The sequence below is a fragment of the Haliotis rufescens genome, unplaced genomic scaffold, assembly GCF_023055435.1.
Source record: "Haliotis rufescens isolate VD_foot unplaced genomic scaffold, xgHalRufe1.0.p SCAF_9, whole genome shotgun sequence".
NCBI lineage: Eukaryota > Metazoa > Mollusca > Gastropoda > Lepetellida > Haliotidae > Haliotis > Haliotis rufescens.
The window spans coordinates 14,102,876-14,129,303 of NW_025964383.1; the positions used below are offsets into that span (position 1 = coordinate 14,102,876).

The 26,428-nt window shown below is 42.5% G+C and overlaps 1 protein-coding gene across 1 annotated transcript; it reads right to left on the reverse strand.

Annotated features, from left to right (window-relative positions):
• Positions 1-322: 322 nt before the first annotated feature.
• On the reverse strand, positions 323-26,428 carry LOC124125472. The gene is made up of 13 exons (XM_048390718.1): positions 26,329-26,428; positions 24,220-24,546; positions 23,721-23,818; positions 23,308-23,437; positions 23,045-23,115; positions 22,810-22,909; positions 21,284-22,348; positions 20,972-21,024; positions 20,740-20,791; positions 20,057-20,148; positions 19,644-19,701; positions 5,667-5,717; positions 323-1,242 (listed from the first exon to the last, which is right to left on the reverse strand). The coding sequence occupies exons 2-13, from the start codon at positions 24,491-24,493 to the stop codon at positions 536-538; spliced, it is 2,751 nt and encodes a 916-aa protein (XP_048246675.1). The 5' UTR covers positions 24,494-24,546; positions 26,329-26,428; the 3' UTR covers positions 323-535.

A 26,428-nucleotide genomic window follows, 5' to 3' on the forward strand; every position in this document is an offset into this window, starting at 1 on the left:
GTAACATTTCTGTACACACGTCACATGTACCCTGGTACATTCTATGTCCGCTTCAATCACTTTCATCCCATTTCTTCACTGACATCAAATGTGGCAATGTGGCGGCACAACTGCAATACTTTCAGCACAACACTATTCATGTGGGGATATGAAACAATTATATTACAGAGAAGAAACGGACCATGTCAACAAATTCATGATTTGTAACAACTTTTTATGAATTTGTGCACTCAGTTGATTGTTGTGCCATTTCCCAGAAATGTAGAAAATGTGTGATAAACTGATCGATTACCGCAGATTCATATTCATAACAATACTCATGTGAGGATGCAAAATGTTTCTAATACACAACAGAAACTAGTCAAGTAGAAAAACAACATATTTAGCTAAACTTGTTTCATTCTTGTACATAACAAACAACACATAGACAGGTAACTTCTATGTCCGCCTCAATCAATAAATCACATTACATTTGACAGTTTAAATAAATATGTCACACTTACAAGTTTACACAATGTCATGTTTATTTTATTTCCTATGTGAGGGCGTAATAAATAAGTGACTTCTTGGAGTCAGTCATGGTGATGTCCACCCCGCTGACCACCTTCATGTTGACTGTGCAGACACCTGGCCACCCAACACTAAACATGGGGAGAAGAGACTCCCTCCACTCAACATCCAACTTGGCCAAAACAATCTCCCTGTCAAGATCGATGAAGGCGAGTCTCCCCCTCCTCACGTCCAACACAACGCCATAGTGGAGGGTGGCCTGTGTACCGGGTTTGTCAGACATTGTGTTTGTGTAACACTCACCCCACTCCCCCTGCTGAGACACCTTGGTACAGAGACTCCCCCCGTGTGTAACACAGCCCCCTACACAGACACACCAGGAGCGGGGCTGTACACAAACATACGGCTCACTGTCCACCTGGCTCTCCTCCCCCACACCCATCTCCAGGACAGGCCAGCACTCACCACCCACCACACCCACCCTGGAGTGGGTCTCCCAGTATCGTGGTGTGTGTGGGGCAGGGGTGACATTAGAGGGGGGTGGAGGAAGGGGGATGGGGGTGGAACTACAGGTGCCGTGGTATCTCTGTAACCTGCCGCTGTCTCTGTGTCTCCGTAACCTGCCGCTGTCTCTGTGTCGTGTGGCGGACGGCGAGTTGACCAGCTCACCGTCTGTAGTTACGTGGCACCAGTCTGTGTTGGCTCGAGCAGCGTCCAGTTGTAGTTTAGGACCTGGAAATATACATTTAGTTTACAGTTTACCAAATTTCCTGACTTCAGATAACAAATTAGTCATTTTATTGTGAACCTCGTTTCAATGTTTACAAAACACCGCGCTGAACGATCGGCTGCCATTTTCGTCTGTCTGTGAATTTCAACATAACAATGCCCTAAATAGTAGCAATAACGCTGTGAAATTATTTTACTGGGTATTCAAAATGTTTTTCATACATTTTTATGTGCATTTGTAAACAAATGAATGCTGTTTTAAATACTTTTTCACAAAGTTGTAGTTGAGCTGGTTTGTGTCAGCAATCAGAAATAGACGACAACGGCCTAAATATACAAGTGTTTCCACATTATTCCACGATAAAACTATCATCATGGGAATTCTAAACTCTTCTTGTACAATGTTGTAAACAATAAGATGGAAAAAGCTGTTGTTTGACGATATTTTTACACTTGAGTGTTCAACAGACACAGTGTGAACAGGTAACTTCTACGTCCGCTTCAATCACTGGCCACAGTTTCAGCACACTCGCTGGACGGGAGGATGTCGCGTCATGTGTTGTGACTGTGACACGATGTAGATTATTGTCACATGACGATTATCAAAGATGTTGTCAAGGATATAATTTAATACATTCTCAGTATTTAATGCACCCACTTCTATAACTGTTCCCACAGACGTAAACATAAAATAACTAAACAATATATAAATAACAACGATCTACATTGAGCAATAGCCTATATTATCTTGCGGATAGACAAGTCAACAATGCTAAATGATCACTGACTAATTTGCCGTTGTGTAAGTATTGTAGCAGCAGTAAAATGTACAATACATGTAATTGTATAAAATAATTCAACTATTACAGGCCATTTAATCTCGGTTTGAAAGTGCATGTATTAATAAAATAACTTTCTTTTATCTTTCTCAGTGCATCATTGTCACATTTGTAAAACGGGAATATCACAAAATTTGGTGTTGTATTCCCGACACACTGATCAATATGTTGACTGAGTGGGATACACCGGCAAGAGGGGTCCCTTATTTGTTGTCGGTGGACCATCACTCTCGCTCTTAGGTTGTCCCCTGTCTGATTCAAGGTTGTAACTAAAAGGGAGAACACCCTCGTTAGGTTTATCTTTAGGTTTTAAAAGATCACAATGGCTTTGTGATTTAGCCTTGTTTATTGCGTCTTCTACTATTTTACTATTTTTCTTGGGTAGTTTCTTTCTAAAAGTGACTCGCTCAGTTCATCGAGTCTACATTGTGCACGATCTGAAGTAAATACTAGCGCACAGATTCTACGCACTATTTTTAGTATGACGGGGGTGACAGGAATTGTAATTGAGGTATTGCTTGGAATCGGTTGGGGTGTACTATACATATGTTTCAATGTTATTGTTTGAAATTGTAACCATTACATCTAGAAACGATATATTGTTATCGCTCATCTCTAAAGTAAAGATTAAACCTGTATGGAGTAAAATATCTATCAAACTCTTCATTCCGATTCCACAGAACAAAACAATCATCTTAAAATCTTTTCCATTTATCTTGAAATCCCTGTCCAAGTTCAAAGCCGCATTTCCATCACTTTTTGAGTATTTTTTCCTCTAAATAACCAAGAACAAGGGTTCTATAAGTAGGGGCCATTTTTGTCCCAATTGATGTGCCTTTAATTTGTTTGTAATGCGAACCATCAAAATTAAAAGTTTTATTGTTTAGAATAAATTTAATACTATCGATAACGAAAATGGCTTCTCGGATTTCCGAACGGTGTTTATTTATCCAGTATTCAATAGCTTCTGTGCCGACATCATGGGAATGTTTGAATATAAACTAACTACCTCAAAACTGACCAACTTTGTACCATTTTCGACTGAGGCGGGAAGTTGGTTCAGGAAATCAGTGGTATCTAATATGTAGCTCTTGACATGTTTAACTGTTGATTTCAACTGATTCTGTGTATGGGACATTTGGGTCCTGCAATTATTGGCTGTAATGTTAAATCATTTACGGGGGTATTTTGACATAAGCAGAATTCAATGTTCAACATTTTTCTTGGATCTGTGCGCTCTTATGAACTTTAGGGCGGCCATAAAAGTTACTTTCTTTCGATCCAAAATTAATTAAATATACTCTTCGTTTTTATAATTAGTAAGGCATTGAGAATGTGAATATACTAATCTTTTAAGATTAAGTAATACATATTTTTCCGAACTGTCTGAAAGCTTTCTGTAACAAGATTCGTCTTTTAACATTTCCAATGAGAGTTCTTGGTAATAATTGCTGTCCAAAATTATTATAGCGCCTCCCTTACCAGCGTCTTTAATAACAACTGAATCGTTTGATAATCTGTTTAGAGCCACTCGTTCATGTTTTGTTATGTTTGAGTTACTTCTTTGAGGGTTTACAGTAAAGGTAAAATCTTTGAGGCGGTTAATAACATTGTCTTACACTTTGTTACTATCAGGTATTGGAGTGAAGGTGCTTTTGTTTCCAACTAATGAAGTATCTTCGTTATTGGCATCAATATCAAAATGATTTAGTAAGCTCAATTTTCAACAAAAATCAGACACATCTGTTTCTAGTTCATGTAAATCCTGTTTCAATGGAGTGGGGGTGAAATTCATACCTTTAAGTAATACAGAAATGTCCTCCTCGGTCAGATCTACACAAGATAAGTTGATCACTTTCGATTTGTAATACAACCTCCAAATATTTATTCATTTACCCGAGCGATAATTCTCGTTAGAAGTCAGATTCAGAAATGTTCTTTCTCATATTGACCACTGACGCCACTGTTTTCAAGACAAAATTCGGAAACTTCGTGTTCAAGAGTGATTGGGTGAGTAGGGTTTTACGCCGCCTTAAGCAATATTCCAACAATTTCACGGTTGGTGACACCCGAAATGGGCCTTACATAGTGTACCCATGTGAGGAATCGAACCCGATCCTTAGGCGTGACGAGCGAAGGCATTACCCACTAGACTACAAGTGCCCCAAGTTATTAAGAATATTCTCATTGCGCCAGACGAGTATCGCTGCCATAGCAACATGCACGGCCGTCATCATCAGTATCACACTTACGATAAGCATGTATATCACAATACATAAGTTTGTTAATACTTATAAACCTTTACAATCATTGCCGTGCACGTGTTGTGGCGCGGTTTAAAGTGACAATGCAATAATATTAAATTGAAATTAAGATTTCTGTTGATTTTGTTTTGTATGTTGTTTAACGCCGCACTCGGATATAGTCAAATATGGCGGAATAATCATAAACCGAAATTTATCATGTAAAGAAAGAATCATGACGTGTTGCTAAAAAGAAAGAAAATGTGTTAATTCACTACGATCACTCGGCCTTAACGATTCAGACCTCCACCCAGTTGCATGTGTCAATATATGGAATAGAATGATTTTATCTACAACCTTTTTTGGATGTGAATTGTTACCAGCCAAAGAAACAAAGAAATTCATTAATTCATTCATCAACCATGTCGGGCACGTCGCCTCTTACGACAAGCATAGTTTTCTATCAGATTCTAAAATGAAATAAATGTCTCCACAAAGTATCAAGTGCAACATTACAACAATTTGTCTAAAAGTTTCATTCAGAAACAGTATTGAAGAGGAACGTTAACCCGAACGCAAAAAGAATGTTTTACCGTAATGATTGTTAATAATGAAATTAACCGCCTTAGCAACGTCCTTAGCGACAGGTGAAATACTCCGTCAGGTGAACTGATAAACTGAAATCTATAATGTCATAGTTCTTACGTGAATTTCTGAATCGACTTTGATTCAGTTTGTTGTGGAATGATTAGGTTTTACGTTTCACAACATTTGCATAAGCTTAGCGTAGGAATCGTCTGTAAATATTATCCATGTCACTACGACTCGACATAAAAGTGACGGGAGGTATTAAGACTCAATGCCGGCATACTAAAAACATCTGGAGAACAACCGAACGTGGTAATGTCAACACTCGGAAATCAACACATCTACAAAAATGTGTCCACTGAAAACAACCGAGATGCTCCAGGCATTTGAAATACTGGATATTATAAACTGTTGAAAGTATCCTGGTGGTTAAAGCGTCTGACAGGTCAAAAACATCAGTTCGATTCCAGACAAGAGTACAAGCCCATTTCTGGTGTCTCCAGCTGTGATATAGCTTGAATACTGTAAAAGGTGACTAAAAATCTACACATTCACTCACTATATACGTCGCATATAATGGGTTGTTCTACGTCTGTTTGAGCCGTGTTCCGGCTTCCCTATAGTGGTCTGTTAATATACAAGTCTGACCAGACACCAGTGGCGGAAAGTAACTTTCCTCAACGTTAGTGCGTGATGACACACGGTGAGTCACGGTGAATTTCATTTAAGCATATTACAAAAAGTACAATGTACTTACTGATGATGTATTTGACACTGTTGTCCTTCCTGATGATGTGCATTGAACAGCCTGCAAAAATTATAGTTTACAATGATAAACACAATATTGGCGCATTTGCTTCTGAAGAAATGTGAAAATGGTTTGTTTTCCCAGATGACCTTCACAGCGACAAGGCAGTGCATCTTTGAGTTGTGCTGTACCCAATTTTAAACTGTGTTTCAGTTACAGCATGGTAGTGAGTGAGTGAGTTAATATTTAAAGTCACATCGGCAGTATTTCAGCCATATCGTGACTACAGCATGGTACGTTAGCATGGTGTGGGAGTGCCCTGTGATGTAAGTCTTCACGGCGAATTATTGATTGGGTCAACCGTGTCACGCACACAGGTGAAGCACCCATACACAAGTGAAACAAACAGGGGTGAACCCTTACAAAAGTGAAACACACAATGGTGAAGCACCCTCCCTCAAGTGAAACATCCACTGGTGAAGCACCCTCACACAAGTGAAACATCCACTGGAGAAGCACCCTCACACAAGTAAAACATACAGTGGTGAAGCACGCTCACACACGTGAAACACACAATGGTGAAGCACCCTCCCTCAAGTGAAACATCGAGTGATGAAACGCACTTACACATGTGAAACACAAAGTGGTGAAGCACCCTCACACAAGTGAAACACACAGTGGTGAAGCACCCGCACACAAGTGAAACACACACTGGTGAAGCACCCTCACACAAGTGAAACACACAATGCTGAAGAACCCTCCCTCAAGTGAAACACACATTGGTGAAGCACCCTCCCTCAAGTGAAACACACAGGGGTGAAGCACCCTCACGCAAGTGAAACACACAATACTGAAGCACCCTCCCTCAAGTGAAACATCGAGTGCTGAAACGCACTTACATAAGTGAAACAAAAAGAGGTGAAGCACCCTCACACAAGTGAAACACACAATGGTGAAGCACCTCCCTCAAGTGAAACATCGACTGATGAAACGCACTTACACAAGTGAAACACACAGTGGTGAAGCACCCTCACACAAGTGAAACACACAGTGGTGAATCACCCTCACACAAGTGAAATACACAATGATGAAGCAGCCTCACACAAGTGAAACACACAATGCTGAAGCACCCTCCCTCAAGTGAAATACACAATGGTGAAGCACCCATACAAAAGTGAAACAAACAGAGGTGAAGCAGCCTCACACAAGTGAAACAAAGAGTGGTGACGCACCCTTACACTAGTGAAACATCCAATGGTGAAGCACCCATACACAAGTGAAACAAACAGTGGTGAAGCACCCTCACACAAGTGAAACATCCAGCGGTGAAGCATCCTCACACAGGAAAATCATCCGGTGGTGAAGCACCCTCACACAAGTGAAACACACAATGGTAAAACACCCTCACACAAGTGAAACACACAATGGTGAAGCACCCTCACACAATAGTGGAGCACCCTCCCTCAAATGAAACACATAATGGTGAAACACCCTCACACAATTGAAACACACATGGATGAAGCAGCCTCACACAAGTGAAATACACAATGGTGAAGCACCCTCACACAAATGAAACACACAATGGTGAAGCACCCTCACACAAGTGAAACACACAGTGGTGAACCACCCTTACACAAGCGAAACACACAATGGTGAAGTACCCTTACAGAAGTGAAACAAACAGTGGTGAAGAAGCCTTACACAAGTGAAACATCCAATGGTAAAGCACCCATACACAAGTGAAACAAACAGTGGTGAAGCACCCTCGCACGAGTGAAACATCCAGCGGTGAAGCACCCTCACACAAGTGAAACACACAATGGTTAAACACCCTCTCACAAGTGAAACACACAATGGTGAAACACCCTCACACAAGTAAAACACACAATGGTGAAGCAGCCTCACACAAGTTAAACACACAATGGTGAAGCAGCCTCACAGAAGTGAAATACACAATGGTGAAGCACCCTCACACAAGTGAAACATCGAGTGCTGAAACGCACTTACATAAGTGAAACAAAAAGAGGTGAAGCGCCCTCACACAAGTGAAACACACAATGGTGAAGCACCTCCCTCAAATGAAACATCGACTGATGAAACGCACTTACACAAGTGAAACACACAGTGGTGAAGCACCCTCACACAAGTGAAACACATAGTGGTGAATCACCCTCACACAAGTGAAATACACACTGATGAAGCAGCCTCACACAAGTGAAACACACAATGATGAAGCACCCTCCCTCAAGTGAAATACACAATGGTGAAGCACCCATACACAAGTGAAACAAACAGAGGTGAAGCAGCCTCACACAAGTGAAACAAAGAGTGGTGACGCACCCTTACACTAGTGAAACATCCAATGGTGAAGCACCCATACACAAGTGAAACACACAATGGTGGAGAACCCACCCCCAAGTGAAACACACAATGGTGAAACACCCTCACGCAAGTGCAACACACATGGATGAAGCAGCGTCACACAAGTGAAATACACAATGGTGAAGCACCCTTACACAAGTGAAACAAACAGTGGTGAAGCAGCCTCACACAAGTGAAACATCAAATGGTGAAGCACCCATACACAAGTGAAACAAACAGTGGTGAAGCACCCTCACACGAGTGAAACATCCAGCGGTGAAGCACCCTCACACAAGTGAAACACACAATGGTGAAGCACCCTCATAGAAGTGAAACACACAATGGTGAAACACCCTCACACAAGTTAAACACACAATGATGAAGCAGCCTCACACAAGTGAAACACACAATGGTGAAGCAGCCTCACACAAGTGAAATACACAATGGTGAAGCACCCTCACACAAGTGAAACAAACAGTTGTGAAGCAGCCTTACACAAGTGAAACAAACAGTGGTGAAGCACCCTCACACAAGTGAAACACACAATAGTGAAACACCCTCACACAAGTGAAACACACATGATGAAGCAGCCTCTCACAAGTGAAACACACAATGGTGAAGCACCCTCCCTCAAGTGGAACATCGAGTGATGACACGCACTTACACAAGTGAAACACACAGTGGTGAAACACCCTCAGACAAGTAAAAGACACAATGATGAAGTGGCCTCACACAAGTGAAACACTCAATGGTGAAGCACTTTCCCTCAAGGGAAATACACAATGGTGAAGCACCCATACACAAGTGAAACAAACAGTGGTGAACCAGCCTCACAGAAGTGAAACATCCAGTGGTGAAGCACCCTCACACAAGTGAAACATCGAGTGATGAAACGCACTTACACAAGTGAAACACACAGTGGAGAAGCACCCTCACACAAGTGAAACACACAATGGTGAAGCACCCTCCCTCAAGTGAAACATCGAGTGATGAAACGCACTTACACAAGTGAAACACACAGTGGTGAAATACCCTCACACAAGTGAAACACACAATGATGAAGCAGCCTCACACAAGTGAAACATACAATGGCGAAGCACTTTCCCTCAAGTGAAATACACAATGGTGAAGCACCCATACACAAGTGAAACAAACAGTGGTGAAGCAGCCTTACACAAGTGAAACAAACAGTGGTGAAGCACCCTCACACAAGTGAAACACACAATAGTGAAACACCCTCACACAAGTGAAACACATATGATGAAGCAGCCTCTCACAAGTGAAACACACAATGGTGAAGCACCCTCCCTCAAGTGGAACATCGAGTGATGAAACGCACTTACACAAGTGAAACACACAGTGGTGAAACACCCTCACACAAGTAAAAGACACAATGATGAAGTGGCCTCACACAAGTGAAACACTCAAAGGTGAAGCACTTTCCCTCAAGGGAAATACACAATGGTGAAGCACCCATACACAGGTGAAACAAACAGTGGTTAAGCAGCCTCACAGAAGTGAAACATCCAGTGGTGAAGCACCCTCACACAAGTGAAACATCGAGTGATGAAACGCACTTACACAAGTGAAACACACAGTGGTGAAGCACCCTCACACAAGTGAAACACACAATGGTGAAGCACCCTCCCTCAAGTGAAACATCGAGTGATGAAACGTACTTACACAAGTGAAACACACAGTGGTGAAACACCCTCACACAAGTGAAACACACAATGATGAAGCAGCCTCACGCAAGTGGAACATCGAGTGATGAAATGCACTTACACAAGTGAAACACACAGTGGTGAAACACCCTCACACAAGTAAAAGACACAATGATGAAGTGGCCTCACACAAGTGAAACACTGAATGGTGAAGCACTTTCCTTCAAGGGAAATACACAATGGTGAAGCACCCATACACAGGTGAAATAAACAGTGGTGAAGCAGCCTCACAGAAGTGAAACATCCACTGGTGAAGCACCCTCACACAAGTGAAACAAACAGTGGTGAAGCACTCTCACACAAGTAAAACACACAATGGTGAAGCACCCTCCCTCAAGTGAAACATCGAGTGATGAAACGCACTTACACAAGTGAAACACACAGTGGTGAAACACCCTCACACAAGTGAAACACACAATGATGAAGCAGCCTCACACAAGTGAAACACACAATGGTGAAGCACTTTCCCTCAAGTGAAATACACAATGGTGAAACATCCATACACAAGTGGACCAAACAGTGGTGAAGCAGCCTCACAGAAGTGCAACACACAGTGATGAAGCAGCCTCACACAAGTGAAACTCACAATGGTGAAACACCCTCACACAAGTGGAACACACAATGATGAAGCACCCATACACAAGTGAAACACACAGTGGTGAAACACCCTCACACAAGTGCAACACACAATGATAAAGGAGCCTCACACAAGTGAAACACACAATGGTGAAACACCCTTACACAAGTGAAACACACAATGGTGAAGATCCTTACACAAGTTTAACACACAATCGTGAAGCACCCTCACACAAGTGAAACACACATGATGAAGCAGCCTCTCACAAGTGAAACACACAATGGTGAAGCACCCTCCCTCAAGTGAAACATCGAGTGATGAAACGCACTTACACAAGTGAAACACACAGTGGTGAAACACCCTCACACAAGTGAAACACACAATGATGAAGCAGCCTCACACAAGTGAAACACACAATGGTGAAGCACTTTCCCTCAAGTGAAATACACAATGGTGAAACATCCATACACAAGTGAAACAAACAGTGGTGAAGCAGCCTCACAGAAGTGCAACACACAGTGATGAAGCAGCCTCACACAAGTGAAACACACAATGGTGAAACACCCTCACACAAGTGGAACACACAATGGTGAAGCACCCTCACACAAGTGAAAGAAACAGTGGTGAAACAGCCTTACACAAGTGGAACATCCAGTGGTAAAGCACCCTCACACAAGTGAAACACACAATGGTGAAGCACCCTTACACAAGTGAAACAAACAGTGGTGAAACAGCCTTACACAAGTGAAACAGCAAGTGGTGAATCACCCTCATACAAGTGAAATACACAATGATGAAGCAGACTCACACAAGTGAAACACACAATGGTGAAGCACCCTCCCTCAAGTGAAATACACAATGGTGAAGCACCCGTACACATGTGAAACAAACAGTGGTGAAGCAACCTCACACAAGTGAAACAAAGAGTGCTGACGCACCCTTACACTAGTGAAACACAATAGTGAAGCAGCCTCACACAAGTGAAACACACAGTGGTGAAACACCCTCACACAAGTGCAACACACAATGATAAAGGAGCCTCACACAAGTGAAACACACAATGGTGAAACACCCTTACACAAGTGAAACACACAATGGTGAAGATCCTTACACAAGTTTAACACACAATCGTGAAGCACCCTCACACAAGTGTAACACACAATGGTAAAGCACCATTACACAAGTAAAACATCCTCTTACGAAGCACCCTCACACAAGTGATTAAGACAATAAAGAAGCACAATCACACAAATGAAACATACAGTGGTGAAGCAGCCTCACAAAAGTGAAACACAGAACAGTGATGAACCCTCACAAAAGTGAAACGTCCAGTGGTTAAGCACCCTCACACAAGTGAAAAACACAATGGTGAAGCACCCTCACATATGTGAAACACACAATGGTGGAGCACCCTCCCTCAAGTGAAACACACAATGGTGAAACATCCTCACACAAGTGCAACACACATGGATGAAGCAGCCTCACACAAGTGAAATACACAATGGTGAATCACCCTTACACAAGTGAAACTAACAGTGGTGAAGAAGCCATACACAAGTGAAACATCCAATGGTGAAGCACCCATACACAAGTGAAACAAACAGTGGTGAAGCACCCTCACACAAGTGAAACATCCAGCGGTGAAGCAGCCTCACACAAGTGAAACACACAATGGTGAAGCACCCTCCCTCAAGTGAAATGCACAATGGTGAAGCACCTATAGACAAGTGAAACAAACAATGGTGAAGCACCCTCACACAAGTGAAACAAACAGTGGTGAAGCACCCATACACAAGTGAAACAAACAGTGGTGAAGCACCCTCACACAAGTGAAACACACAATGGTAAAACACCCTCACACAAATGAAACACACAATGGTGAAACACCCTCACACAAGTTAAACACACAGTGGTGAACCACCCTTACACAAGCGAAACACACAATGGTGAAGTACCCTCACACAAGTGAACGATGCAGTGGTGTAGCACCCTTACACTAATGAAACACACAATGGTGAAGTACCCTCACACAAGGAAAACACAATGGTGAAGCACCCTTACACAAGTGAAACACACAATGGTGACGATCCTTGCACAAGTAAAACATCCTCTTACGAAGCACCCTCACACAAGTGATTAAGACAATTGTGAAGCACAATCACACAAGTGAAACATACAGTGGTGAAGCAGCCTCACAAAAGTGAAACACAGAACGGTGATGAACCCTCACAAAAGTGAAACGTCCAGTGGTGAAGCTCCCTCACACAAGTGAAAAACACAATGGTGAAGCACCCTCACATATCTGGAGGACCCTCCCTCAACTGAAACACACAATGGTGAAACACCCTCACACAAGTGAGCACATATGGATGAAGCAGCCTCACACAAGTGAAATACACAATGGTGAAGCACCCTCACAAAAGTGAAACAAACAGTGGTGACGCACCCTTACACTAGTGAAAAATCCAATGGTGAAGCACCCATACACAAGTGAAAAAAAACAGTGGTGAAGCACCCTCACAAAAGTGATACATCCAGCGGTGAAGCACAATCACACGAGTGAAACACACAGTGGTGAAGCACCCTTACACAAGTGAAACACACAATGGTGAAGATCCTTACACAAGTTTAACACACAATGGTGAAGCACCCTCACACAAGTGAAACACACAATGGTGAAGGAGGCTCACACAAGTGAAACATCGAGTGATGAAACGCACTTATACAAGTGAAACACACAGTGGTGAAACACCCTCACACAAGTGAAACACACAATGATGAAGCAGCCTCACACAAGTGCAACACACAATGGTGAAGCACCCTCCCTCATGTGAAACATCGAGTGATGAAACGCACTTACACAAGTGAAACACACAATGGTGAAGCACCCTTACACAAGTGAAACACACAATGGTGAAGCACCCTCCCTCAAGTGAAACATCGAGTGATGAAACGCACTTACACAAGTGAAACACACAGTGGTGAAACACCCTCACACAAGTGAAACACACAATGATGAAGCAGCCTCACACAAGTGAAACACACAATGGTGAAGCACTTTCCCTCAAGTGAAATACACAATGGTGAAACATCCATACACAAGGGAAACAAACAGTGGTGAAGCAGCCTCACAGAAGTGCAACACACAGTGATGAAGCAGCCTCACACAAGTGAAACACACAATGGTGAAACACCCTCACACAAGTGGAACACACAATGGTGAAGCACCCTCACACAAGTGAAACAAACAGTGGTTAAACAGCCTTACACAAGTGAGACAGCCAGTGGTGAAGCACCCTCACACAAGTGAAATACACAATGGTGAAGCACCCTCACAAAAGTGAAACAAAGAGTGGTGACGCATCCTTACACTAGTGAAACATCCAATGGTGAAGCACCCATACACAAGTGAAACAAACAGTGGTGAAGCACCCTCACACAAGTGAAACATCCAGCGGTGAAGCAGCCTCACACAAGTGAAACACACAATGGTGAAACACCCTCCCTCAAGTGAAATGCACAATGGTGAAGCACCCTCACACAAGTGAAACAAACAGTGGTGAAACAGCCTTACACAAGTGGAACAGCCAGTGGTAAAGCACCCTCACACAAGTGAAACAAAGAGTGCTGACGCACCCTTACACTAGTGAAACATCCAATGGTGAAGCACCCATACACAAGTGAAACAAACAGTGGTGAAGCACCCTCACACAAGTGAAACACAAAATGGTAAAACACCCTCACACAAATGAAACACACAATGGTGAAACACCCTCACACAAGTGAAACACACAGTGGTGAACCACCCTTACAGAAGCGAAACACACAATGGTGAAGTACCCTTACACAAGTGAACGATGCAGTGGTGTAGCACTCTTACACTAATGAAACACACAATGGTGAAGATCCTTGCACAAGTAAAACATCCTCTTACGAAGCACCCTCACACAAGTGATTAAGACAATTGTGAAGCACAATCACACAAGTGAAACATACAGTGGTGAAGCAGCCTCACAAAAGTGAAACACAGAACGGTGATGAACCCTCACAAAAGTGAAACGTCCAGTGGTGAAGCTCCCTCACACAAATGAAAAACACAATGGTGAAGCACCCTCACATATCTGGAGCACCCTCCCTCAACTGAAACACACAATGGTGAAACACCCTCACACAAGTGAGCACATATGGATGAAGCAGCCTCACACAAGTGAAATACACAATGGTGAAGCACCCTCACAAAAGTGAAACAAACAGTGGTGACGCACCCTTACACTAGTGAAACATCCAATGGTGAAGCACCCATACACAAGTGAAAAAAAACAGTGGTGAAGCACCCTCACACAAGTGATACATCCAGCGGTGAAGCACCATCACACGAGTGAAACAGACAGTGGTGAAGCACCCTTACACAAGTGAAACACACAATGGTGAAGATCCATACACAAGTTTAACACACAATGGTGAAGCACCCTCACACAAGTGAAACACACAATGGTGAAGGAGCCTCACACAAGTGAAACAAACAGTGGTGAAGAACCCTCACACAAGTGAAACACACAATGGTGAAGCACCCTTACACAAGTAAAACACACAATGGTGAAGATCCTCACACAAGTGAAACACACAATGATGAAGCAGCCTCTCACAAGTGAAACACACAATGGTGAAGCACTTTCCCTCAAGTGAAATACACAATGGTGAAGCACCCTCACAGAAGTGAAACAAACAGTGGTGAAGCACCCTCACACAAGTGATACATCCAGCGGTGAAGCACCATCACACGAGTGAAACAGACAGTGGTGAAGCACCCTTACACAAGTGAAACACACAATGGTGAAGATCCTTACACAAGTTTAACACACAATGGTGAAGCACCCTCACACAAGTGAAACACACAATGGTGAAGGAGCCTCACACAAGTGAAACAAACAGTGGTGAAGAACCCTCACACAAGTGAAACACACAATGGTGAAGCACCCTTACACAAGTGAAACACACAATGGTGAAGATCCTCACACAAGTGAAACACACAATGATGAAGCAGCCTCTCACAAGTGAAACACACAATGGTGAAGCACTTTCCCTCAAGTGAAATACACAATGGTGAAGCACCCTCACACAAGTGAAACAAACAGTGGTGAAGCAGCCTCACAGAAGTGAAACATCCAGCGGTGAAGCACCCTTAGACAAGTGAAACTCACAATGGTGAAGCACTTTGCCTCAAGTGAAATACACAATAGTGAAGCACCCATACACCAGTGAATGAAAGAGTGGTGAAGCAGCCTCACAGAAGTTAAACATCCAGCGGTGAAGCACCCTTACACAAGTGAAACACACAATTATGAATCAGCCTCACATAAGTGAAACACACAATGGTGAAGCACCCTCCCTCATAGGGAACATCGAGTGATGAAACGCACTTACATAAGTGAAACATCCAGTGGCGAAGCACCCTCACACAAGTGAAACAAACAGTGGTGCAGCACCCTTACACTAGTGAAATACACAATGGTGAAGCACCCTCAAACAAGTGAAACACAATGGTGAAGCTCCCTCACACAAGTGAAACACACAGTGGTGAAGCCCCCTCACACAAGTGAAACACACAATGGTAAAACACCATTACACAAATCAAACATCCTCTTACGAAGCACCCTCACACAAGTGAATCAGACAATTGTGAAGGACAATCACACAAGTGAAACATACAGTGGTGAAGCAGCCTCACAAAAGTGAAACAGAGAATGGTGCTGAACCCTCACAAAAGTGAAACATCCAGTGGTGAAACACCCTCCCTCAAGTGAAATACACAATGGTGAAGCACCCATACACAAGTGAAACAAACAGTGGTGAAGCCCCTCACACAAGTGAAACATCGAGTGATGAAACGCACTTACACAAGTGAAACACACAGTGGTGAAGCACCCATACACAAGTTAAACACACAATGGTGAAACACCCTCCCTCAAGCGAAACATCGAGTGATGAAACGAACTTACACAAGTGAAACACACAGTGGTGAAGCACCCTCACACAAGTGAAACACACAATGGTGCAGGATCCTGACACAAGTGAAACATACAATGATGAAGCACCCTCACACAAGTGAAACACACAATGGTGGAGCCTTCTACCTCAAGTGAATCAAACAATGGTGAAACACTTTCACACAAGTGAAATACACAATGATGGAGCAGTCTCACACAAGTGAAAGACACAATGGTGAAGCAGCCTCATACAAGAGAAATACACAATGGTGAAGCAACCTTACACAAATGAAACAAACAGTGGTGAAGCAGCCTTACACAAGTGAAACACACAATGGTGAAGATCCATACACAAGTTTAACACACAATGGTGAAGCACCCTCACACAAGTGAAACACACAATGGTGAAGGAGCCTCACACAAGTGAAACACACAATGGTGCAGGATCCTGACACAAGTGAAACATACAATGATGAAGCACCCTCACACAAGTGAAACACACAATGGTGGAGCCTTCTACCTCAAGTGAATCAAACAATGGTGAAACACTTTCACACAAGTGAAATACACAATGATGGAGCAGTCTCACACAAGTGAAAGACACAATGGTGAAGCAGCCTCATACAAGAGAAATACACAATGGTGAAGCAACCTTACACAAATGAAACAAACAGTGGTGAAGCAGCCTTACACAAGTGAAACACACAATGGTGAAGCACCCTACCTCAAGTGAAATACACAATGGTGATGCACCCATACACAAGTGAAACAAACAGTGGTGAAGCAGCCTAGCACAAGTGAAACATCCAGCGGTGAAGCACCCTCACACAAGAGAAACACCCAGTGGTGAAGCACCCTCACACAAGTGAAAGATACAGTGGTAAAGCACCCTTATGCTAGTGAATCATCTAGTGGTGAATCACCCTCACACTAGTGAAACACACAATGGTGAAGCAACCTCACACAAGTGAAAGACACAATGGTGAAGCACGCTTACACAAGTGAAACATCCCGTGGCGAAGCACCCTTACACAAGTGAAATAAACAATGGTGAAGCAGTATCACAGAAGTGAAACACACAATGGTAAAACACCCTCACACAAGTGAAACACACAGAGGTTAAGCACCCTCGCACAAGTGAAACACACAATCGTGGAGCCTCCTCCCTCAAGTGAAACACACAAAGGTGAAACACCCTCACACAAGTGAAATACACAATGATGAAGCAGCCTCACACAAGTGAAACACATAATGGTGAAGCAGCTTCACACAAGTGAAATACACAATGGTGAAGCAGCCTTACACAAGTGAAACAAACAGTGGTGAAACAGCCTTACACAAGTGAAACATCCAGTGGTGAAGCACCCTCACACAAGTGAAACACCCAGTGGTGAAGCACCCTCACACAAGTGAAAGATACAGTGGTAAAGCACCCTTATGCTAGTGAATCATCTAGTGGTGAATCGCCCTCACACTAGTGAAACACACAATGGTGAAGCAACCTCACACAAGTAAAACACACAATGGTGAAGCACGCTCACACAAGTGAAACACACAATGATGATGAAGCAGCCTCACACAAGTGAAACACACAATAGTGAAGCTCCCTCCCTCAAGTGAAATACACAATGGTGAAGCACCCATACACAAGTGAAACAAACAGTGGTGAAGCAGCCTTACACAAGTGAAACATCCAGTGGTGAAGCACCCTCACACAAGTGAAACACACAATGGTGAAACACCCTCACACAAGGGAAACACACAATGATGATGAAGCAGCCTCACACAAGTGAAACACACAATAGTGAAGCTCCCTCCCTCAAGTGAAATACACAATGGTGAAGCACCCATACACAAGTGAAACAAACAGTGGTGAAGCAGCCTCACACAAGTGAAACATCCAGCGGTGAAGCACCCTCACACAAGAGAAACATCCAGTGGTGAAGCACCCTCACACAAGTGAAAGATACAGTGGTGAAGCACCCTTATGCTAGTGAATCATCCAGTGGTGAATCACCCTCACACAAGTGAGACACACAATGGTAAAGCAGACTCACACAAGTGAAACATCGAGTGATGAAACGCACTTACACAAGTGAAACACACAGTGGCGAAGCACCCTCACACAAATGAAACACACAATGGTGAAGCACCCTCCCTCAAGTGAAACATCGAGTAATGAAACACACTTACACAAGGTAAACACACAGTAGTGAAGCACCCTCACACACGTGAAACACACAATTGTGAAGCACCCTCCCTCAGGTGAAACATCGAGTGATGAAACGCACTTACACAAGTGAAACACACAGTGGTGAAGCACCCTCACACAAATGAAACACACAGTGGTGAAGCACCCTCACACAAGTGAAACACACAATGGTGAAGCACCCTCACACAAGTGAAACATCCCGTGGCGAAGCATCCATACACAAGTGAATTACACAATGGCGAATCACTCTCACACAAGTGAAACACACAGTTTAGTCATGTTGTAGTTTCATAATTTTTATTTTAACTTGCACACATAGCTGATATACATCGTGTATGCTCCGTGCAATGTTCATCTGACACAGCCACGTGTAAGTGGAACAGTTTATTATGATACGATCGGGATCTCTGCATCATGGATGTTTTACTCCCTCGGTCCAACTTGAATTGAACTTAATTAGTTTTACCAGTCCTGTTGTTTTCGAAAATTCCATGATCGAAAATGAATTAAATCGACATGAAAGATATAAACGGCATTCTAAAGATAACCGATTCATTCACGGATCCAGAATTGCGTCCTTTGGCCTAAATGTTAAACACGAACAGATCAGCTATACAAAATGTACTTCCTTCTATTGCACAAGCGACGTTACCAGGTGAAGACTTTGCAGTTTCTTCCGAACGAACAGTCGACGGGTTAGTGTCTTCGATGTCTCAATTCGCAATGCCTGTCACACATACACATTGGCAAGATATAATAATCTATGATATATCTGATATCTACAGATTATGGCCGTCTAGGTTTGTGTTTGCGAGGCTATTCCTGAAATACCTTGCTTTACACACACTCATACACGTACATCCAACACCCCTGTTTTTAGCGAAAGATGTTAACGCCCCTTATTTGGTGTATTCTCCCTGCAGCAACAACAACTAAATAACAGTAGAATAGAAAGAAAATCTGACTGATCTCTAGATACGTTTTGTGTGGCATGCGAGGTGATGTAAAGCTCTTACACAATCTGAGCAAATGACCATGTCGCTATGCAGAATACTGCTGACAAGTCAGTCACAAACTTACTGTCATTCACATTACTCAGATTGTATGGAATTGTCGGGCACGTACCTGTCAAGCAAATTCCACCAGGAGTTGTCTCCGTGGACATCAGTGATCCAACTATGAACTGAAAACAAAGGTTTTGAAAGATTATAGTGCAAGCTGTAACTAAAATTATAGAATGGCCAATTAATACTCAGCGACTTATTTCCTTTTACTCTACAAAGCTTAAATTCAGAGGGAGAGGATTGGTATGTTGTTAAACATTGTGTCTGTTGTTCAACACCGCACTCGGCAATATTCCATCTATATGGTGGCGGCAATGATTGATAGTATGTGCCCATGCCCCACGCCGTCGGGGAACAATGAGACGCTATCAACGAGCCTGATCACCTGATTCATCTATTCGCCTGTTTACAATCAGCATTGGTTGCTGGGGACATATTCAGACCCGGAACCTCAAATTTGGTTATTGAACGTACTTTGGTTACAACTTCATAAACGTCTTGTGATGTCAGCTGTGCAGGTTGGAGTTCCTGTGATCCAGATACAGTTGAGTGGGACACCTTCATTTCTGTTGAAAGACAAAAATAAACATATTTGAAAGCAATCTCCGACACTAAATGTTAACACACACGCACTCAGTCACGCACGCACGCTCGTATGTATGTTTGAATGTATTACACGCACGCACATATGTATGTATGTATGTATGTATGTATGTATGTATGTATGTACGTACGTACGTATGTATGTATGTATGTATGTATGTATCACTTCGAGTAATTCAAGTATGCGTAAGATACGTTCATGTTTTGCATTTAAGATTTGAGAGATGATATTATCCAAGTGATTTATTTAATCTGCGCTTCCCGACCTCCATCATAGTATCATACTGTACCTGTACGTTCGTATGTATGTTTGAATGTATTACACGTACGCACATGTATGTATGTATGTATGTATGTATGTATGTATGTATGTATGTATGTATGTATGTATGTATGTATGTATGTATGTATGTATGTATGTATGTATCACTTCGAGTAATTCAAGTATGCGTAAGATACGTTCATGTTTTGCATTTAAGATGTGAGAGATGATATTATCCAAGTGATTTATTTAATCTGCCCTTCCCGACCTCCATCCTAGTAGCATACTGTACCTGGGATGCGAAATAAAATCTTGTTAAGCTGGTGCCATCGTCCTTCATGCAGCTGAAACAACAACACTGGCATCAAAGAGATCAGTTTGTAACCTGACGTTCTTATATAACATAGAACTGGTATAGAACTCCCAACCACGTTCATCAGACAAATATTCTAATATGATTCCAGCAATATTTTTGCACTCAACTTATTTAGATACATTTAATTTCTTTTTAAACAACATATTACCGTGTTTGTTTCTTGTTCTCTCAATGTCAGCAGGTGAATCTGTTGAAGCAGACCTGGAGATAAATATTGAACAGATAAATTCAAAACTTTATTAGCAATTAATGGTACTTTATAATGACGATAAGTCATTTCGATGTTTGGATAAGTGTTACTGCAATATTCTGGTTTACATGCTTTGGTACTGACGAAGGTATGATGAATAAAGCTGACTGAGACATTTAGGCAAAGGCTGAGATCTTAATAGTCGAATGAGAAACTGGACAATGGGTTGTTGAGTATTATCTAAACATGAATGTTCTTATATATACCTACCTTGATAAGTAGGCTGTGTGTCTGGAATATGATCCAAGTCGAGACAGGAGACAAGGCCACCAAATGTATCGATGAGTTCCTCCAGGGCTTTCTGGCCTTGAAAGGAAAGGAGGATCCTTGTATCTCTTGTGTCATCTTCTGGAAGTTCCCTCTTCAGATTTTCATCACATTTCTTCAGTATTGCAGCAGTGAGAGTAATGAGCTCCTCTCGACTTGTAGATTCCAATGTTCTCTGTGTGTAGTCTATCGTGGATGCAATGGAAGTATGGACGTCATGTATAGTGTCAAGTGTCTCTTTAACTGTTTTATTTGGGGCCTCCAGACTCATTTTGACCTCTTCTCTCAGTTTTCGCTGTCGATGAAGGGACTTTACAGCAACACTTTTACAAACAGTAATGATGGTTTGTTCCAGAGTTCTCTGTTTATCTCCCAGTTCATCTTGGTGACTGTTGACAGTTGCCATTCTGTCTGTGACATCTTTCAGTTTACGTCGTTGATTCTGCAACTGTTCCTCCAGCTGACACTTTGCCTTCTTATGCGCATGAGTCAAGTCTTCTTTCTTGTGATCTCTATGGGTCCCATGAAGACATACAATACAGATAGCCTTCTTACATGTGTGGTCATACAGCTGGAGTTCATTGTTTGGGTGGTCTGTGCAATTAGGTTCCTTCAGCCAAAGCCTCATGTCGATATTCTCCTCCACTCTGTGGTTTCTATTCCGTGTCCGCAGGTCATGTAGTTTATGACAGTCGGAGCAGAGCAGGTTATCACATTCGTGACAGTACACCTCAGCCTTTGCGTCATGATCTCCCTCGATGTAGTTACATTTCTTGTCTCCCTCAACGTTGGCAGCATAGGAAGCCTCATTGCGTCCAACATGATCTACTTCAGTCTGTTCCATGTTGAACTCACGACCACAGGGACATTGGAGGGACTTCTGCTTCACTAGGGCGGTGTGGTGATCAATGCATGGTTTGCAGGCAGAATGAAGGCAGGGAAGGAGACGAAGCTGACTTTCATCACAGCAGGATTGAGTTGAAAACTGGCACATTCTGTCAATTACACCTGTGGGTAAAAAAACAACACAGTAAGATGTATCGATTCAATATCATACTGAGCTCATCATTATGATTAGTCAGCCTCCGCGGTCAAGTGGATAGATTGTCTGCCCTGAAAGCGGAAGGTCGGGGTTCGATCCCCGGCAGCGTCATACCAAAATACGTTACCAGCTTATTCTTGTCACCCTGCCATGACGGCTTTAAGGGGCTGAAACAATGACTGGTCGGCAAAGACTGAGTGGGGTATTTATGTTAAACAGCGGCATGGCATCTCAGTGGGCTAGCACTATAGAATCGGCATTTGTCCGGACTGGTACAAGCAGCCACACCCAAACACAAGCATGTACGTCGCTTTACAAGTGCACAAATCTTGAACGTGACGCTAAATCACATTTAATCTCACCTCATTATGATTATGTTTCTAACTTTTTACGTTTGTGAGATTGATTGTCCCTTTTCTCAGTGTACCTGTATGTTGGACCTGCACTGCAATGTCTTCCATATCTGGGGACTGTGGCCTAGGAACCCCTGACAAAGCCTCGTATGCCTCCTGTTCTTCGTGCAGACTCTGAAATGACAAGTACCATTACCTCAGATTGCACTTATTATGTCACATGTGTAGTTGTGCAACAATGTTTCTATTGCCTATTGTAATTAGTTATTGTTATTAAAAGTATCTCCTTTAGGATAACGTTATTCCTACCTTCTTCACGTCGTCACATTCGGCCTGACTCTGCTGCAAATCATCGTTTGACTTTGACAGTTGCATCATCACTGAAATTTGATTACAAGGATCGCATCAGAGAATTGATCAAACTTCAAATTATGTGGCATGTTTCATTGTGGCAATGGCATCCTGTGGCTTCTAATCCTATACGGGTTGATGGTAATTTATTGCAGCACAGGTAAAGAGCAAAGTTGCAAATAAAAGATAGACTTGAAACAGGAAAGCAAACATCAGCTTACGAGCTTCAACTTCCTCCTTCTGTTTTTCTATCTGTGCTATCTGTTCCTCTCTTTCCTTTTTCATTGCTTCCTCCCGTTCAGCGTGGTCCAAGTCTTTTTGTTTTATTTGTTCCTCAAGTCTTTCCATTGCCTGACAACAGATGTGAACGAGGAGTAAATACCTGAACACCCATTACATATAAATACACCTAGACATTGCAGCTTATTACATGTCTTGCCTGTTTCACTAGTCTCGGAAAATGTAATATTAACTTGATGTTTAAGAGAGTTGCGGGAAGCGAACATTCACTAACATTGCACATCTGATACCTAATACATGTGCAGTACTAATTCATACATATCTATCTCATCTGAATATACGGGTATCTTAACATGATGATCAGACAAGTTTTAACTGTGTTCGGACTACTCACAGATTGCAGTTCAGCTATCTGGTTGTCTTTGTCCCCAAGCTCCTTTTTGTACTGAGCTTCCAGCTTGAACTTGTTGACATAGACGAGATCTGAACTACCTGAAGAGTAGAACATTGTGCATGCAGTAAAAACAGGACGAAATAAGATATAAGACTTTTTGTTTGTTCTGTTGGATTAGCTACTAACTAGACACGTCTGTGGTTGATTTGACGTCACCTAACAATGGGCGTGATAATGGCCCGTCAAGCAATATGAGGGCATCATCAAGTTACAGTGGCCCGCTCATTTCTGATAACATACGGGCGGTTCAATGATAATTCTATCCATTTTAGCTATAATGAGTTTTAATGGATGGAAGAGAATGAAACGAGATGTGACCCTGTGAATTTCTGGCTGTGAACTCCATGTTATATCCAGGCTTATCTTACAGCAGTACTAGTCAAACTGCTGTTGGTATTTTGGCAGCTTGTGATCACACATGATAACCCTACTTACATACCTGCTTCCATGGACGTTTCATCAAGCCGTTGTTTGATGAACGGCTGTGAGGAATCAAGGACAGCACACAGTGTCCGGTACCCATCTTGTCCCTTCTTCTTTAATATTTCTAACAGCATCTCACATTTCTCCGGCCCAGCCTGTCTACACCTGTCATAGTCCGCCTGTGTGAAGACATCGTCCTCCAACAAGGCGTCCAGCACAGGGTCCACCTGAAGGTACTCCTTCAGGAACTTGTGGTTCCTCTGGATGACGACAACGTGGGCGGCAGCCATCTTCTGACGTCAGGTGTGTAGGTATCGCTGAGACTAAGCTACAGATCTAAAATCTAAAAAGTAAATGGAAAACATAACTAACTGAAATTGAAAGTTCCTGCACACTGCGTCAAAAGTCCTGGTCAAATTATTTCTGGAGAACGTCGTGCTTTTGTTTGTCATTCTCCATGTTGCATAGTTACATGTTCAATGAATTAGGATATTACCTTGCCCCTTTAAACTTCAATACTATACAAAATAATGTGCATACAAAACTACCTTATTGTTCAATTATTGTTTGCTTCCATGAAGTCTTACAATAAGTATATCAATAACGAGGCTCCAAGTCATCACTATGTTCATGTATGTTATCGAATAAGCCTTGTATTGTGCTCCGAAACTACATGTCAGACAAGCTCATCAGTTAATCGCCCTCTTATTGTATCTCCGGGTTGGTGGTAGGGTGTCAATGGTCGAGGGAAAAGGGGTTGATGTACAAGGGATTGACTATGAACACACCTATTTTGATGAATCTACACGGGAGTAATAACTTATGAAAACCCATAGAGATGCTCTTTCACGTACTGGATGTTGACAGGACATTGGTACATGGTAAAAACAACATCTTTCAAGGCATCCAACAGGTTTGTCAACAGAGAGTAAAGTAAGGATATAAAAAAAAAACCTTTGGATTCGTCCACAATTAATTTTAGGGTGCATTTTTCACAGGGTAGGCAAAGTGCACTAAAATCCAGGTTGCCTGTAGGTGATTGGCGCTGTAGGTGAAATGCACTGTAGGTGAAATGCACTGTAGGCGAATGAAGATTGTACTTGGCACGGATTCCCAGTCGTCTTAATTGCCACAATTAGAAAGCTGCGTCCCTTTAGCACACTAGAAACCAATGATAGCGGGTTCGACTCCCAGTTCGTTTGGATTATGTTTCTGGGTTTGTCAGCGCCATGCCCATGCTTGTTGGTTTTCCTCCTACATCAAGCTGACGTGCCGTGATATAAATGTCTTAACAGTGAAATATGATGTCAAGCACGTGGTAGATTTCGATCCCCACCATAGCAATGGATCTTTGTATGAAACTGTGTTCGAGGAACTTTCACCAATGCATAACAATCAGGGAAAATGTAAAGCTAAGCAGATGACATGCGTGACTCGACTTCACAATACCCGGTTGTGCCGCTGTGAAACACAACACTGCAGTTCGTGCATTTGACAGGCATGTCGAAGCGCTATTCATACATGGTGACGTCAGAGTGGCAGCCATGACATCCCATAGAATGACTTCACCACCAGCCGTGGCCAGCTTGTGTAGCATGTTACAACATGGCCTGCCGTTCCCACCACTCCACCTCTAATTGTACAAACTTACAAACTAGTGTCTGCAAACAAAGTTGCTGGACCCTTTCATCAGTGATGCTGATTGACGAATTTCTAACTTTTCTAAAAATTACATGGTGAGACATGGCCTGTATTGGACGGCCCGTTAACTTGCGCGTATCAAGTGTGCAAATAAATAATAAAAGAAGCGTTTGTATCAACATAAAATTAAGAAATATGTGCCAACATGCATAATTGACCATGAAATTATCTGGGGCCATAAAGTATCGTTTTATCAACACTGTGTTCATATTCTCCAACAGCACCCCACCCAGCCCGACCTACCCACTGCATTCCCCCTCATAACCACACACCCACACTGGATTCAACAGAGCTGATACTAATGTTTAAGGTCTATAATGAAAGTCATACAGCTGTAAACACTCATCAAGAGGCACATCATGATAGTATATGCTAAGAGGATGATAATATAACCACAAGAAATGAGTAGATATGTTTTACTTACACGACACAGGCACAACATGAAGTCAGATATGGCCGTCGCCTTGTTCAGGTAGAAACGAAAACTCGGACTGTGACTGGCGCCTACTCGCATGACGCATTAA